General features: G+C 46.6%; 1 protein-coding gene across 5 annotated transcripts in view; it reads right to left on the reverse strand.

The window, feature by feature from the left end:
* Positions 1–15,000, reverse strand: part of LOC122248478 (protein SSUH2 homolog) — a 451,933-nt gene that overhangs the window by 38,534 nt on the left and 398,399 nt on the right. For 4 of the 5 annotated variants that reach the window (XM_086536215.1, XM_043008497.2, XM_043008495.2 and 1 more), the window contains one exon: positions 6,352–6,554. In XM_086536215.1, the coding sequence (XP_086392341.1) occupies positions 6,352–6,554 (203 nt within the window). Of the gene's footprint in view, positions 1–6,351; positions 6,555–6,921; positions 8,040–15,000 lie in introns of all 5 variants that reach the window. The other variant, XM_043008494.2, reaches the window with a different exon arrangement.

Genomic DNA, 15,000 nt, shown 5'->3' on the forward strand with positions numbered 1-15,000 from the left:
GCCGGGGGTTTCTGTTGGAACTGGAGATATTGTCTCGGTACTTCTGTTGACAATGTTGACTCTAGATGTGGTTCTGCTGTACCGTTGTTTCTGTTAGTTCTCTCGATGTTGTCTTGTTATTTCTGTTTGCAATGGCACCTCTCGATGTTACCCCGTTGCTTCTGTTGACGACTCTAGGGGTTGTCCCGTTGTACCTATTGGCAATGGTGATTCTCAGTGTTGCCCCGTTATTTCTGTTGACAATGGCGATTCTTGATGTTATCCCTTTGCTTCTGTTGGCACTGACGTCTCTTGATTTGTCAGATGGATTCAAAAGTCAATGGGATAAAGATGAATTGAGGAAAATTGTGATGATGAACTGACAGATTGAAGAGGCAGAGGTACAAAAATGTAATTGGCAGATAAATGCATATGCCTGCATTGCCAGACAGATTAATTACAAAAGACATCTGAATAAAGTTTTTATCTAATATTTCATAACTAAATTTTCTCAAAATATCTAATCCCCTCTTTGTGCAGACCTTATCTACATACAAACAAAACCTTCCATTACAATAGAGAAAAGAAGAGGAAAGACATCTGAAATTTTCCTTCTTCCATTTGCCAGATCATGAGATCTTACAGTTCCTTGGCTAATCCCGGTGTATCACAAAGCCTCTGACCCTTTTTTCTATACGAGTACGAATCGCTCTGCCTTTACCGGTCTGTGTGTATTGGTTGAATTTCTCTTCCTTTTTTGGTAGCGGGCAGGGGAAGGGTAGGAGGGAGAGGGAGGAGGGAGGAGGGAATAGGGAGGGATGCCGGTGGAGAGGTAACTTTTGTTGATGTTTACGTCTCTTGGGCCAATTTCATTTGTTTTGTTGTTGTTGATTTTTGTTTTTAATTGGTCTGCTTCTCTTTGTGGATTTGGGGAAGGTGATCAGACTCGGGTACGGTGCTGGGGTTTGTTTTTAATGTAATATTCAGAATCAAAAGGACACGGAAATTCCCCTTAAAGTGCTTTTACACCAGAATTACATTATGACACCAGGTACACTTGCCAACATGAAAGCCGCGTACCAGACATGTCAAATCCCATTTCTTTAGAGTTCCATTTTTAACTACGATAATCCTCTTCATGGTGAAGTCATCTCACATCAACCTCACCTCGTCAGAATTACTTCACGTGAGAGCACGTCAATTCCATCTCAGCGCTTATAAATATCAGACCCCCTTCACACCAGAATCACTTCTAGGAAGACGACCCAGTCACATTAAAATCACCTCACATAGACCCCCACATCCCAACCCGTCCCATCCCTATTCACATCAAGTCAGAACCCATTCAGCATCACCCACAATCCTGCTAAAACCCCCTCACATAGACCTCCCTTCACCAGAATCCCCTCACGCCAGAACCCAGCGCCCCCACATGTCGAGCCAGAATCACTTCACTTCCTACAGCAGGACTCCGCCCTCTCGTCAGAATCCCTCCGCGTCAGAACCGCATCACGTCGAAATCCCTCATCGTCAGACCCTCCGCACGACGATCATGTTCCCTGCACAAACAATCAGCCGCTAAGATTAGTCTTCATATCATAATCGGCTGAGCGATCACATCAGGCAACTGACTTGGAAAATAGTCCGTTAAAATCTGAGACACCAGCGTTTTGTGCGGTGTGTGTGTGTGTGTGTGTGTGTTTGTTTTAATGTTTATGTGTGTATTTGTGTGCTTATGTGTATATGTGCGTGTTTGTATGTATGTCTGTCTGTTTGTATATATATATATATATATATATATATATATATATATATATATATATATATATATATAATATGTGTGTGTGTGTGTGTGTGTGTGTGTGTGTGTGTGTGTGTGTGTGTGTGTGTGTGTGTGTGTGTGTGTGTGTGTGTGTGTGTGTGTGTGTGTGTGTGTGTGTGTGTAATATGCGTGCGCGTATAGTGTGTGTGATATGTGTGTGTGTGTATGTGTGTGTATGTATGTATGTATGTATGTATGTATGTATGCATGCATGCATGTATGTATGTATGTATGTATGTGTTGTGTGTGTGTGTGTGTTTACGTGTGCGCGTATGTTTATGCACTTGTTCTGTGTGCATACAGACCATACGCACACCCCATATCACAACGAGGAGGCCATCGACGGGAAACAGAGGTCCCTTCCAAAGCACTCTAAACTTCCCAAATTCCTAGGTATTAATGCCTTAATCCTCCATTTTCTGAACCTTATTCTCCCTAACGTTTTTTTTAAGTCCCGTCTCCATAATTTACATTTTGTGTTCGATCCTGTCATTAATTCTAGAGGGCGTGGAGTGTGTTGGGGTTGGGGTGGGATGGGGAGGGGAGAGGGGCACAGAACACGGGCTTGTCACCACCCTCAGGGGGACTAATGGATTGTTTGCTCTCAACCTTCGGCATGAAGAGCACTGTGGTCCCCACCTCTGCCTACATAAATCCCGAGATGATGTATATAGTGATTTACCGTTGTTATGGAGCCCCGCGTGTTGTTGTTCTCGGGAAATGATGAGGTGATGAGGCGGAGGTTAAGCGATCATTCTCACGGAGGTTGAGACCGGGTCAGGGGTGGAAGGTGGGTGGGGGAAGGGCCTGGGGTTTGGTGGGAGGGTATGTAAGCAGGGGGTCGAGAGTAGGCCATGGGCGGCAGGGGGTAGGAGATAAAGCGGTGCTAGAGGGAGGGGGAGGGGGTAGAGGGAGGCCACAGGGCAGGAGGGCGGAGCGAAAGGAAGTGTATGGAGAGTCGAGGCACAGTGCCAGGGGGGGGGGGGGCTTTTGAGGAGAGGGACACAGGCAGGGGGGATGCTGCGTGGGGAGAGGAGCAGCCAATGGTAAATGAATGGAAGGGAACGTCAACAGAAAATATAGTGTAAACGGGGATACTAACGTTGAAAAAGTCCATATTCTCGAAAATACCAGAATTCTAGAGAGAATGTTAAAAAGAGTAGTCAAGTTTGTTACGAGAAGGGAGTAAATATAAGAAAGTTGAAGAATTCTCATAAGGAAGACGTATTTCCGAGGCGGGCACCGGCGTACCTTCATCTGTACCTTATAACTCAGAAGCCGTGGATTAATGTCAATCAGACTCGGGAGTTATTACACGGACGCACGACATCACCGCGACTCGGAGGGAACACGCACAGGCAGAGCCCTATAAGATGCTCGGGGCGGGAGCGGTATAGGTGAGATGAAATCGGGGTAAAGATCATGATAGAAAACACTTGTGTGGATAAAGATCAGAAGATTCAACAAGTATAAAGATTATCCTGTAGATTTTCTGTCTGTGACTATCATCCTCATGTCTCACGTCCGGCCATATGTCATGCTATTAACTTCACTTTGAAGAAAAAAAAGTATAGATAAAACAACCCCAAACTGCGCCTTCGACTCCATGCGCGACCCCTAAAACTGGTCACAAGTAGTGTACGGCGCGTCCCTCCTCTCCCTCACCTCAGGTCGTGGCTCTCGCTTGTAATGGGACCCCTTCCCTCACCCTGCTTCCCTCCAACATCACCCATAAGTACCTCATGCGTGTCACCCACCTGTGTCGTATGTGTCACCTTTTGCAACATACGTGACACTTGGTGCTACGTGTTCGTGTACTTAAGTGCTCCCATCCCTTCTGTTTTACTTACTCCTCCGCATCGTGTGCGTCACCACCGTGTACATTATCCTTTGCTCTCCAGCAATGCGTTCATCACTTTCTCGTGTGTGTGTGTCCAACTCGTGTTGCATACGTCAGCCATCAGTGGGGCGTGTGTCATCCGCCAGCATTATCAGCATGTGACGGAGTGCCGCTATCTCCTCCACATCATCATCAGCGAGAAAAGTTGTCAGGCAAGACAGTCATTATGATACATGATTAATCGTGTCATTATGCGGACCAAGGAGGTGGTTAGGTGTGTGGTCGTTAGGACGCGGCGGGTCGTCGCTCCAGACGGCAAGCGGGTAATGATGGCGACATAATGTACATTTACCTCCCCCACCCCCTCCCGCTGCCTCCCTCCACCGTCATAAGCGCGTCTACATCAAATGCTCGCCACTAACACAAACATAGTGCTATATCAGCCCACTTCACCTCTATGTATTTCTTCTGTAAGAGCTAAAGTTGACTGTCAACATCAGGTTTCAGCACTGGCTATTTGTTGAAAAGGGGATATCGCATTTTAGTAAACAAACGATAACGTACTACAAGAGGCAACCTCCATTTATTCATTTTACTGTCCCTTTTTTATACATACACACAACACTCACTCACACACACACATATATATACACACATGCACACACACACACACACACACACACACACACACACACACACACACACAAACAAACATACAAACATAGATTAAACTGAAAACCCCACATCAAAGAATCCTGAAAGTAAACATCATCACCCATCACCGCATCCGAACACACCTAGAAAGACTCTTGGACACGTTGGGCCTACACATCCTTACCTTTGAATACACTCATACTTCCCACTGCAACATTCAGCGTGCGCCTACACTTTACCCTCTGGCATAAACCCCTTGCACTTCATTCAGAGTGAAGTGTCACTTGCAAGCTTCATTGAGAAAGCTCGTGTTTTTTCTACGTGTGTTTTACAAGATGACGAAGAAAGGAGCGCGAGTTTGTTTCCGGGTTATGGACGCGAGGGGAAACAGGTGTATTTTCTTTCAGTGATTTGGATTTACATTAGTGAAGGATCTGGACAATATATCTTTTGTGATGGAATTGAAAGGCTTTTCTTTGTTGTGAATGGTTATTTTCTCGGCAAGTAAAATTATGTGGAAGCACAAGAGAATGCACGAGAATAGATAGATAGATAGATAGATAGAGAGATAGATAGAGAGATAGAGAGAGAGAGAGAGAGAGAGAGAGAGAGAGAGAGAGAGAGAGAGAGAGAGAGAGAGAGAGAGAGAGAGAGAGAGAGAGAGAGAGAGAGAGAGAGAGAGAGAGAGAGAGAGAGAGAGGAAGAGAGGAAGGAGAGGGAGAGGAAGAGGGAGACAGATGGAAGGGAGGGAGAGGGAGAAGGGAGGGAGAGGGAGAAGGGAGGGAGAGAGAGAAGGGAGGGAGAGGGAAAAGGGAGGGAGAGGGAGAAGGGAGACAGAGGGGAGAGAGAGAGAGGGAGAGGGAGAGAGAGGGAGGGAGAGAGAGAAACAATGTAAGAATGAAAAATAGAAGGAAAGAGAGAAAGAAAGAGAGAGAGAGAGAGAGAAAGGGAGAAGGAAAGACAAAAGGAAAGATAGAAGGAAAGAGAGAGGAAGAGAAAGAAAGAGAGAGAGAAAGGGAGAAGGAAAGACAAAAGGAAAGACAGAAGGAAAAAGAGAGAGAAAGAGAGAGAAAGAGAGAGAGAGAACAAGAGAAAGAAAGAGGGATAAAGAGGGAGAAAGAGTGAGAAAGAGACAGAGAGACACATGGAGGTACAGCATGAAAGCAGTGCTAGTGCATCTAAGCCAAGTCACACTGCCAGTATTTATCATCCCAACCCTTGACTACGTGACGGCGTTACTCCCTGCCTCACTGCCCCGCTTCGAAACCCACCGACTGGATGGAATCAAAGCCTCTGTGTTGTTGGAAACTTACATAACAAAGTATCTGAAACCCTACCTAATCCCTTATACCATGCACCCTTTAGCTCAAATATCTGCGCTGACGTTATGGTGCAGGGAAATTAATTCGATGTATATTATTGTGATCGGGGAGAGTTTTATAGAAAGGGCAATGCGATTTGCATACGAGTATCCATCCCCAAGGAAGGACGCAGAATCAAACTCGACATTCTTGGGCCACAGCCTGTTGCATCTTGTTGATTAATGAAAGCAGTGATCTCGAAGGTATCCTCTCTGAGCCTGGCGGTTGTTGGATATATCAGCGAGCTAGATGTTTCGTCTTTGACAAGTAGTTGAAAATACTGCTATATATGTGAGTGATTATATATACTGGAAAATGTCTTGTAATGAAACGTTAGAATGATAACCAAAGAACCATAAATCTGCTCAAATAAAAAAATGAAAACTTTTGTAAAAAAAATATCGGCTATTTCTGTCCTTGGCAGTAGTCAGCCTTAAGGAGAAAGGCAAAGGGGCGTAAGAACTGCCCAATGACGTAGTGAAGTGAAGCTAATCGGCCGAGTAATGAAGGGATGACGCTCTCAGCCCGTAAAATTAATCTGGAACCATTTTTAATACTGAAAAAATACCCTAAGTACAAGCCATGAAAAGGGTATGCACATTTTATCACATGCAGACAGACCCGCGGGGTTTGAAAAAAAGAAGCAGAGTATTAAAAAAATCTTTTTCAAACAAGAATGGATTTCGTGTACTCACGTGAAAGGCAGAGTCGTAGTTGATCTTGGCGATGGCCATTTTCTTGGCCGCCCCCGAGCCCCAGCAGCAGCGGTCCGCCACGTGGGCCAGCAGAGCGGCCCGGGCCTGGTGGTCCGTGATCTGCGGCGGCGGCGGCAGCGGCCCACGGGTCTCGGTCCGGTCACGCTCCTCCTCCACATCTCCGTCAGGGGGAGGCACCGACACTGTGGGGAGGAAGAAGGATTGTCTTTAGGGTCGTCAGGTTTGTTTCGCACGAAAACTGTCGTTACTGGGAAAGCGTTGCTATTTGCAGGACCATAACGATCATTAACGGCTGAAATAACAGTTTATCTTTATGGAGAAATGATGATACTCGTGTGACCGGCGCTGTGACCGTGTTGGCCATGACTAGTGCTGAAGAAGTGTCTTGGAGAGTGATGGACATGTAAAACCTAAACTTATATTGCAAGCCCTGTCGTGCGTTACCACAGTGAAGGGGGTGAATGTGATCGGGTGACAAGGTGACGTGATGCTCTGAGGGACAGGATAGATGGCGCGTGAAAGGACTAGGAGGCAGGGTGAGCGACTCACTGTTGACATCGTAGAGGTCATTCTCACACACGGGATAGTTTTTCAGGTGAAGAGAGGAAGCAACAAGGTCAAGGTCACAGAGCAGATGCTGGTAGGCGGGCAGGTAGGGGTCCATCACCGACTTATTCTTGGGGGACTTCATGCTGTCGGAATCCAGCAGGTCCTTGTCCTTGTCCTTCCGCTTGACCCGGTGGTGGCGCGCGGCCGCCCCCCGCGCCCCCCGCCGGTTAATGATGGTTCCGGACCCGTCGTGCACCGCCGACAGACCCAGAGACGGGTAATTCTCGATGAGCTCGAAGGTAAACTCCCCGCCGGCCTCGTGCTGGAGAGGTCCCGCGATGCGGCCGCCGCGCTGGTCCACCAGCAGGACGCGGCGCGGCGGCGGCGGCGGCGGCGGGCCGTTGTTGGAGGTGCTGCAGGCGGCCGTGGCGGTCGTCGTGGACGCCACGTGGACTCGTACCACTTCCTCCTGGTGCAGCACCCGCCCATTCATGGCCGCCCCCCGCCCCTGGGCCGCCCAGCCGGCGTGGGCGAGCAGGTCCGGGGCCCCTGGGGGCGGCCGGGGGGTGTCCCTGGGGCCCGTGCCTGGGGCTCCTGCACACCCACGCGTCCTCGGCTGACACGGGGTTCAGTTCATATCCAGAGCCTGGGAGTCACCGCGGCGGCGACGGGGGCGCCCAGGGACCCGGGGAGCTTGACCACGAGCACGACATCACTATCGTCTCACCATGCCAGGCCGCGCCGCGTTCTCACCTGGGGCTACCAGCGCCTCACCATCACCCGGGGCTCCTTTCCTCCAGCCCTTCGCGTCGCGCCTCCTCACCACGCCGCCACAGTCGCGCCGCACCCTCTCGCTCCCGTCGCGGCCGCCAGCTTCGTCACGTGCACGCCCACCGCGCCGCCACCCTCACGCCAGCCGCCGTTCCCTTGCACTTTCGCCGCCTGCACTGCGCCGCCCTCGCAAGCCCTCGCACGCCCTCACTCACGCCATGTTCCTCTCTCCAGGGCGGTCATGGCGGCAGGGCAAAGGGGCGCCGCTCCTGGTTCGCATCACACTTCCGGCACAATGCTACTTGCTCTTGAGGGACACTGAGCATATATTCTGTGCGAAAAATGCTCTGAAAGGAAATAGGGAAGTGAGCCCAACGACTAAAACAAGGTCCGTAGAGTATATCAATTAAAGTTAGTTGAATCATATAAATGTTTATCGTTTTTTTTTCTTGGGCGGGGGGAGGGGCGCAAAAGAGGTCGAGATAGGAGTTGGAAGATAAGGAATCCTTTCTTTCTGCTTCGCCCTCCCTCCCCACATTCCTCCTATCTCCCTCCTCCCCCCCTCTACCCTCTTCCCCCTTCCCTACTCTGTCTTTCTCTGCCCCTCTTATTCTCTTTCGGTGCGTTTCCCTCCCTCCTTCATCCCCTCTCTACTTTACAGTAGCGATTCTGTGTACAGTAAATTGCAACAGAAAAGTAACTGACATCGATGTATCGTACACAGTGCAATATATTTACTCTCTTCTTATTTGCTGTAAGTCAGAGATCCGTGAATGAGAATACGACACACATTTTCTTCAAAGTTTTCGGGATAATATCCACCGCTCAGGAAGCCTCCGGATCTAATGCAATATATTTGGACATATACACGCATTAACCTGAGGTTTACCTAATGTAGAACTGAACATTTTATGGAAGTGTTTTTGTTTCTCACTTTGGCGTTACCGAATAAAAAGATTTGGTTCCATGAAATATTCCTACGTAAATTCGGTTGTTCATCACTGACAGAAATGTAAATAAAAATCCCGCTGTAGAAGTCCCATGACATAGCAGTGCCATTGAGTAGGTTACTGTATCTATTAGTGAACGCTACGAGCGGATGTAAAATTGAAAACAAACACACTGCGTGTTTATAATAAATACATCATTTTAAACACACATGCGTAAGGTATGATTTCCGTCTCAACTGTCTGTTCAAGGCCGCCTAAAATTCTGCAGTTACTGATGTCCATAATGAATTAGTGATAAATACCGTTACCATCTGCTCGCGTCGGGTAGTAGTTATAAACACTAGTAGGAGTAGCGTCGGTAATATTTTTTTTTATCTTATTTATTTTCATTTTTCAAAAACTTCGACGAAATATATTTAGCAGTAAAGCAGCAGTCTAACCAGTAAGCTGAAATCACATGATAGCAAACAAATGATAACCCTGATGGCCAGTCCCTAGTCACGTGATATGGAACTCATGATCCTATGATGACCATCCAATACGATCCCATGGCAACAATAAGAAAGACGTTCTCTACACAGGTAAAAACACACATACTCTTATTTCTTCCTTTGACGATGGAAAATGTGGCTAGAGGTAAAGCAGGTTGGGTCTGAGGGTCAAGTGAACGGCAGGCTACTTGGCCTTGTGTACCTTCACTAATATCGTGAGTTGCGCTTCGATTTTACTTTCCACTTTGTGATTTTGCCTTTGGCTTTCTTGGCGTGCGTTGTTTGACAGCCAGAAGGAACTGTGGTGGTGAAGTGTTTGCTGGAACGGTTGGGATAGCGATGCGTTTAGGTATGGCCGCGATCACCCCAAAAAATAATTGAATCTGCTTATTGTTTTCGTTGCTTGGTCGTTTGTTGCAAGTGACAAATAAAAGTTGTCCCTAATTAGCACCAAATGAAAGTAGAAAGCAGGCGCGAAACAGCTGTCTCTATAACGTTAAACCGCGTATCAGAAACAGGTAAGGGTGCAAGAGCGCGTACAACAGCTGCACGGCGGAACACGCCCCGGCGCGGCGCGGGAGCCTCACCTGGGCGCCGTGACGAACGCTTCCTAAAAGGAGTATCGACTTTAGATATCTCTGTAGGACTTTTATTCTTACGATATCTTTTGTCTTGGGAAACATCCCGACCGAGGTTCATACCTTGGGACGCTGAGGCATGTCTCATCCCCGGGTATAAGCGCGCGGTTTTATGAAGAGAAGCGAAATATTTTCACATTGGGTCAATAAAAACGATAAAGTCCGTCACTTATTTCGTATCGGATATTTGGGGGACAAAAAGGGAAATCTTATTTTTTCCTGCACATAGTATGATTCGTTGATATTTTTCCTCTATATATTTTGTATCCACTTTTTTACCCAAACCAGAAAAAATAATAAAAAATACACAGATATAAATCACCAAATCAAACCGATCGCGGTTTTTTGTTCACAATATTCTGGCGGCCTTAAGATCTGCCGAATTTGAGTGACTCGACCCGACGTATAACGTATATCACGTCAGTGTATGTGTGCGACCCCTGAGCCATTACCCCGCTTTGGAAACTCCCCTTTCTGTCCCTGTCTGTCTGCCTGCTTGTCTGCCAGTATGTCTCTTATTTATGTGTATCCCCCCCTCTCTTTCTGCCTCTCTCCAACTCACTCTCTATCCCTGTACCTTCTCCATCTGCTACCCTTCTCTCCCTTCCCCCTATAGCCCTCCTTCTGTCTTCCTCTCTCTCTCTCGCTCTACTCTTATCCCTCCTCCACCTTTCCCTCGTCCTCACCGATCTCTTTTTCTCCTCCATCATCTGGCGTATCTCCTTGTGATGTTCCTCTCAAGGCCTTCTTCTTCAGCTCTTCTTTACCTAAAGATCTTCAGCCTCTGCCAAGTCCGAATTCTGCCTCTTGCCGGATCCAACTATGTCTCATGTCCCCCCCCCATGTAGAGTCTTGCCCTTTACTGTAGTAGAAAGACTGCCACTTATTACGTCTTGAAGTATTATCCTTAAGCGTATATGATTTGTCAAACCTAGGCTTTGGAATTGTCTGCCCTGACCATTCGCCTCAGAATATCGTTTTCTATATATTTCTTTTATACTTCTACGAAAGCTTTCCCCTAGACAATGTTTTTCATTTCGTTATTTCTACTGTGACAGTCGTCTTCAGTTTCTCGAAAGTTATTGCAACACCATATATGACATGAATTGTACATATATGGAATAAACTGGGGGTATAGTAAACATCAATACAATTACAATGAAGTCTTTTGTCAGCTTTAATGATGTCTGAGTGATTTCCCAATCTTTAGATAAATTTTCAGCGAACCAAAGTGGGTTCGCGACCGCAGGGTTGGGACCACGAGACTTTCCTTCCCCTGCAATGTTCCCTTTTAATCCCTTTAGATTGTATCCCACTAGTTTCTCCCCTAGATTGTGCAGTGCCATGACTTATCTCTGTAGTGTTTTCTCTCACCCTCATCAAAAACTGTCCCCTACTAATCCTACTCCAGAGGAGTAATATTTGTTACCCGAACTTTCCTGTTAAACAACTCCATTTTATTTTTGACACTAACAAACAATTCCATATCCCCTAGACTACCTCCAATTGTATTTCATTCTGACTCCTTGCCAAATCCGTCTCTTAGCAGCCTTTCCCCTAAACAATACCTGACATGTTTCCATCATCAGTTGTGTCTCCTCGGTTCTTTTCCTTCCCTCGAGGGGACGAAGGACGCGAGTACTGTTCATCATCTTTACAACGTGATCAAAATGGATTTGAAGATGTGGGATTGTGGATCCAAACGAACTTTCTCCCGGGCCAGAGGGATACGAACGCAGGTCCATTTTCCTAGATTAGCTTTTCCTACGAGGTTGCCATTAGTATACAACGATGGCAAACGAGGTCAATAGCTTACGAAATAAAGTCATTCACTAAAAAAAAACTACGTTTCGTACACAGAAATTCAGGGGAAAATTTCATGGTCCCGATCATAGTGACAACCGAAAAGAGTCCTGAGACTAAAGAAGAAGAAGAAGAAGAAGAAGAAATCCAATGGCGATTTAAAGGATGGGAGAGGGAGGAGAGGGTGCGGGTGGATGTAGTTAAGGGACGTGAAGAAGATGAGAAGAAATGGAAGGAATAAATCATGGTTTGGCCTTAAGGAAAGAGAGAGAGAAAAAGAAAATAAAAAATAGGCCTTTCGCCCTCTTTCCCCTCAACAAAACAGAGGAAGCCTATCATCCGCAGACGGCCGGGAGTGCCTTGATGCTGGCACGGGAGCGGGAGTTGGGTTGGGTGTGGCACTGGTGCGGGGAGGGGAGTGTGTGGCACTAGTGTGAGAAGGAGGGTGGCGGTGTGGCACCAGTGGCGAGGGAAATGGAAAGGGAGGGGGCAGGGGAGAAAGAGAGGGAGGAGAGAGGGATAGAGAGAGAGGAGAGGGGGGGGAGGAGAGAGAGGATGGGGGGAAAGGGATGGGGAAAGAGAGAGGAGGGTGGAGGGAGGTGGAAAGAGGGAGTGGGAAGAGATAGGAGGAGGAGGGAGGAGGAGGAGGGAAAAGGAGAGAGGAGGAGGGAAGAGGAGAGAGGAGGAGGAGGAGGGAAGAGGAGAAGGAGAAGAATGGGGAGGAGAAGGAGGAGGAGGAGGAGGAACAGGAGAATGAGAAAAAGAAGAAAAAGAAGAAGGAGCAGAGAGAGAGAGGCGGACGGAAGAGGGAGCTAGAGCTAGAGCTAGATAGATAGGTAGAGAGAGAGAGAGAGAGAGAGAGAGAGAGAGAGAGAGAGAGAGAGAGAGAGAGAGAGAGAGAGAGAGAGAGAGAGAGAGAGAGAGAGAGAGAGAAAGAGAGAATGAAAATAGAGTGAGATTTTGTCTTATACGCAAGAAAACTATGATGTAACAGACCTTTACACACAATTGTTAATAATGCAGTAGCGTCCCCATTAGTCGCGTCTATTTTGTTAATGGGGCTATTAGTTATCGTCTTTGATATCTTCATTAACAGCTATTAGCTTTTACTAGTGGGAGAATGTGAAAAATTATGGTGTTGAAGGCAATGATGATGATAGTGATGAAAGTTTGATGGTGATGATAGTGATGATAGTGTAATGATGGTGATGATGATATGAGGATGATGTGATGATGGAATAGTAGTGGTAGTAGTAGTAGTTATAACGAAACTAATGATAGTAATAATGACAATGATAATAATGATAATAATAATAATAGTAATAATGATAACAACAACAATAATAATAATGATGATAAAGATAATAATAATCATTATGATAATAACAAAATGAACAAAAACAATGAATAAGAATATGAATATGAAGACGATGATGACAATGAAAAATCAAGACCAAGAATCAAGAGGAGTCCTGACACGAAATGCCACGGGCTGACAGGGCTTGGTAGGAGAGCCGAGAGAAAGAGCGGCTGGCTGCAAGACCTTTCGTTTGGACCGAAATATCGGTCAGCGTAAACAATCAATAAGCGACAAGTACTTCAAAGTGCTCGGCCCATTGCAACCATTAGTGGCGCGTAAACTATCTATTATTGTTATCTTCGCTATGTGTAAACTATCGCCGAGATATTTGCTCTTTGAAGTACCGTAGACACGTCACACACACACGTGCGAGCTCACGCAGACATAAACAGATATATACCCGGACGGGTGCACGCGCGTAAGTACACATACACACACACACACACACACACACACACACACACACACACACACACACACACACACACACACACACACGCACACACACACAAACAAAAACATAAAAAAAACATACACACGAACAAATACGCAACCATAACCACAAAAAAACAAGGATTCTCACAAAAAATCGCACAGCCGTACAAAAAAAACATAGAATTAAACAAAACACACACAATCACAAACGCACAAAGAAACACACACACACACACACGCCAGTCACTGCCATCAGAATACCTCCACTAACACGCTTAATTCACTCGATATTATCAACCACTTAAATCGCCACGACTAACTCCAGCGTTGACACACGACCACGACGACTCAACGACTAAATACGACAATAACTACCATCAACCTAGTCGTTTTCTTGCGAGATCTTTATTTATCTTTATTCTTCTCTCCTCCCCCCCCTCTCTCTCTCTATCTATCTATCTATATCTATCTATTTATCTATCTATCTTTCTATCCCTCACTCTGTCCCCCTGTCCCCCTGCCTCTCTCTTTTTTACCTTTTTAAAGATATCTGTTTGAAATAATCGAGGGACTTCCAACATCTCCCATTAATCAAGTTGTTAAGAGGCTGACTGCTTCTGTCCGGTGTGACGGGCGAGGTGGGGGGAGGGGGGGGGGAGTTATGAGGAGGAGAGGAGGAGGTGAGTAGGTGGGATGGAGAGGAAGTGGGGAGATGAAGAGAGGGAGGGAAAGATGATCAGGAGAGGAGGTAAAAGGGGGAAGAGGCATTGAGGGAGGAAGGAGAGAGCGGGAAGAATAAAGAGAGGAAAGGAATGGGAGCGGACAGGGGAGAGGGGAAAGGAGAAGGTGGTAACGTGAGAAGGAGGAACAGGGAAAATGGGACAAAAGGGGAGAGGATTATGGGGATAGGTAGAGGAGAAGGAGGAAGAAGAAGAGGAGAAGAAAAAGAAGGGGAAAAAGAAGAAGATAGAGAAGAAGAAGAAGAAAAAAAGAAGACGAAGAAGAAGAAGAAGGGAGCGGAGACGGGAGGGGAGAGGCAGAGGAGAGGACACGGAGGGGAGATGAGGAGGAGGGCAGAAGAGGAGGGATCGGAGAGAGGGCAGGAGGGGCGGGAGCAGGAGGCAGAAGATTGATAGATTGATAGACCAGAGAGAGAGGTCGGCTGAAGGGGAAAATGAGTGGATGGACGGCTGGACAGACGGACTGATGAGGAAGGATATTTCGAAGATGGATTTAGGAGACGAAAGAAACGAGAGAAAAAGAGAAAACATAGGAAGGAAGGAGAGGTAGGAGATCGCGCGGATGAGAGAAGGAGAGAGAAAGGTAGATAAATATACAGACAGACAAACAGATAGATATATGAATAGATAGATAGAACTATTTTCGTTCACATCCACGTTTTCTCACGTGACTTCTTGCGGAAATCGCAGAGGTGACAACGAGGGCGACAGTGACAGATGAAACGCGCCGCTAAGATGGTAAAGTGTGTCGTGGAAGCATGGGAGAGATAAGGGAAATAAATAGAGAGAAATGAGAAGAGATAGATAGAGAGAGAGAGAGAGAGAGAGAGAGAGAGAGAGAGAGAGAGAGAGAGAGAGAGAGAATATGATAGATAGATGGATAGAGAGATT

This window comes from Penaeus japonicus, unplaced genomic scaffold, assembly GCF_977035675.1.
Source record: "Penaeus japonicus unplaced genomic scaffold, GWHDUDI00000001_assembly GWHDUDI00000004, whole genome shotgun sequence".
In the NCBI taxonomy this organism is placed as follows: domain Eukaryota; kingdom Metazoa; phylum Arthropoda; class Malacostraca; order Decapoda; family Penaeidae; genus Penaeus; species Penaeus japonicus.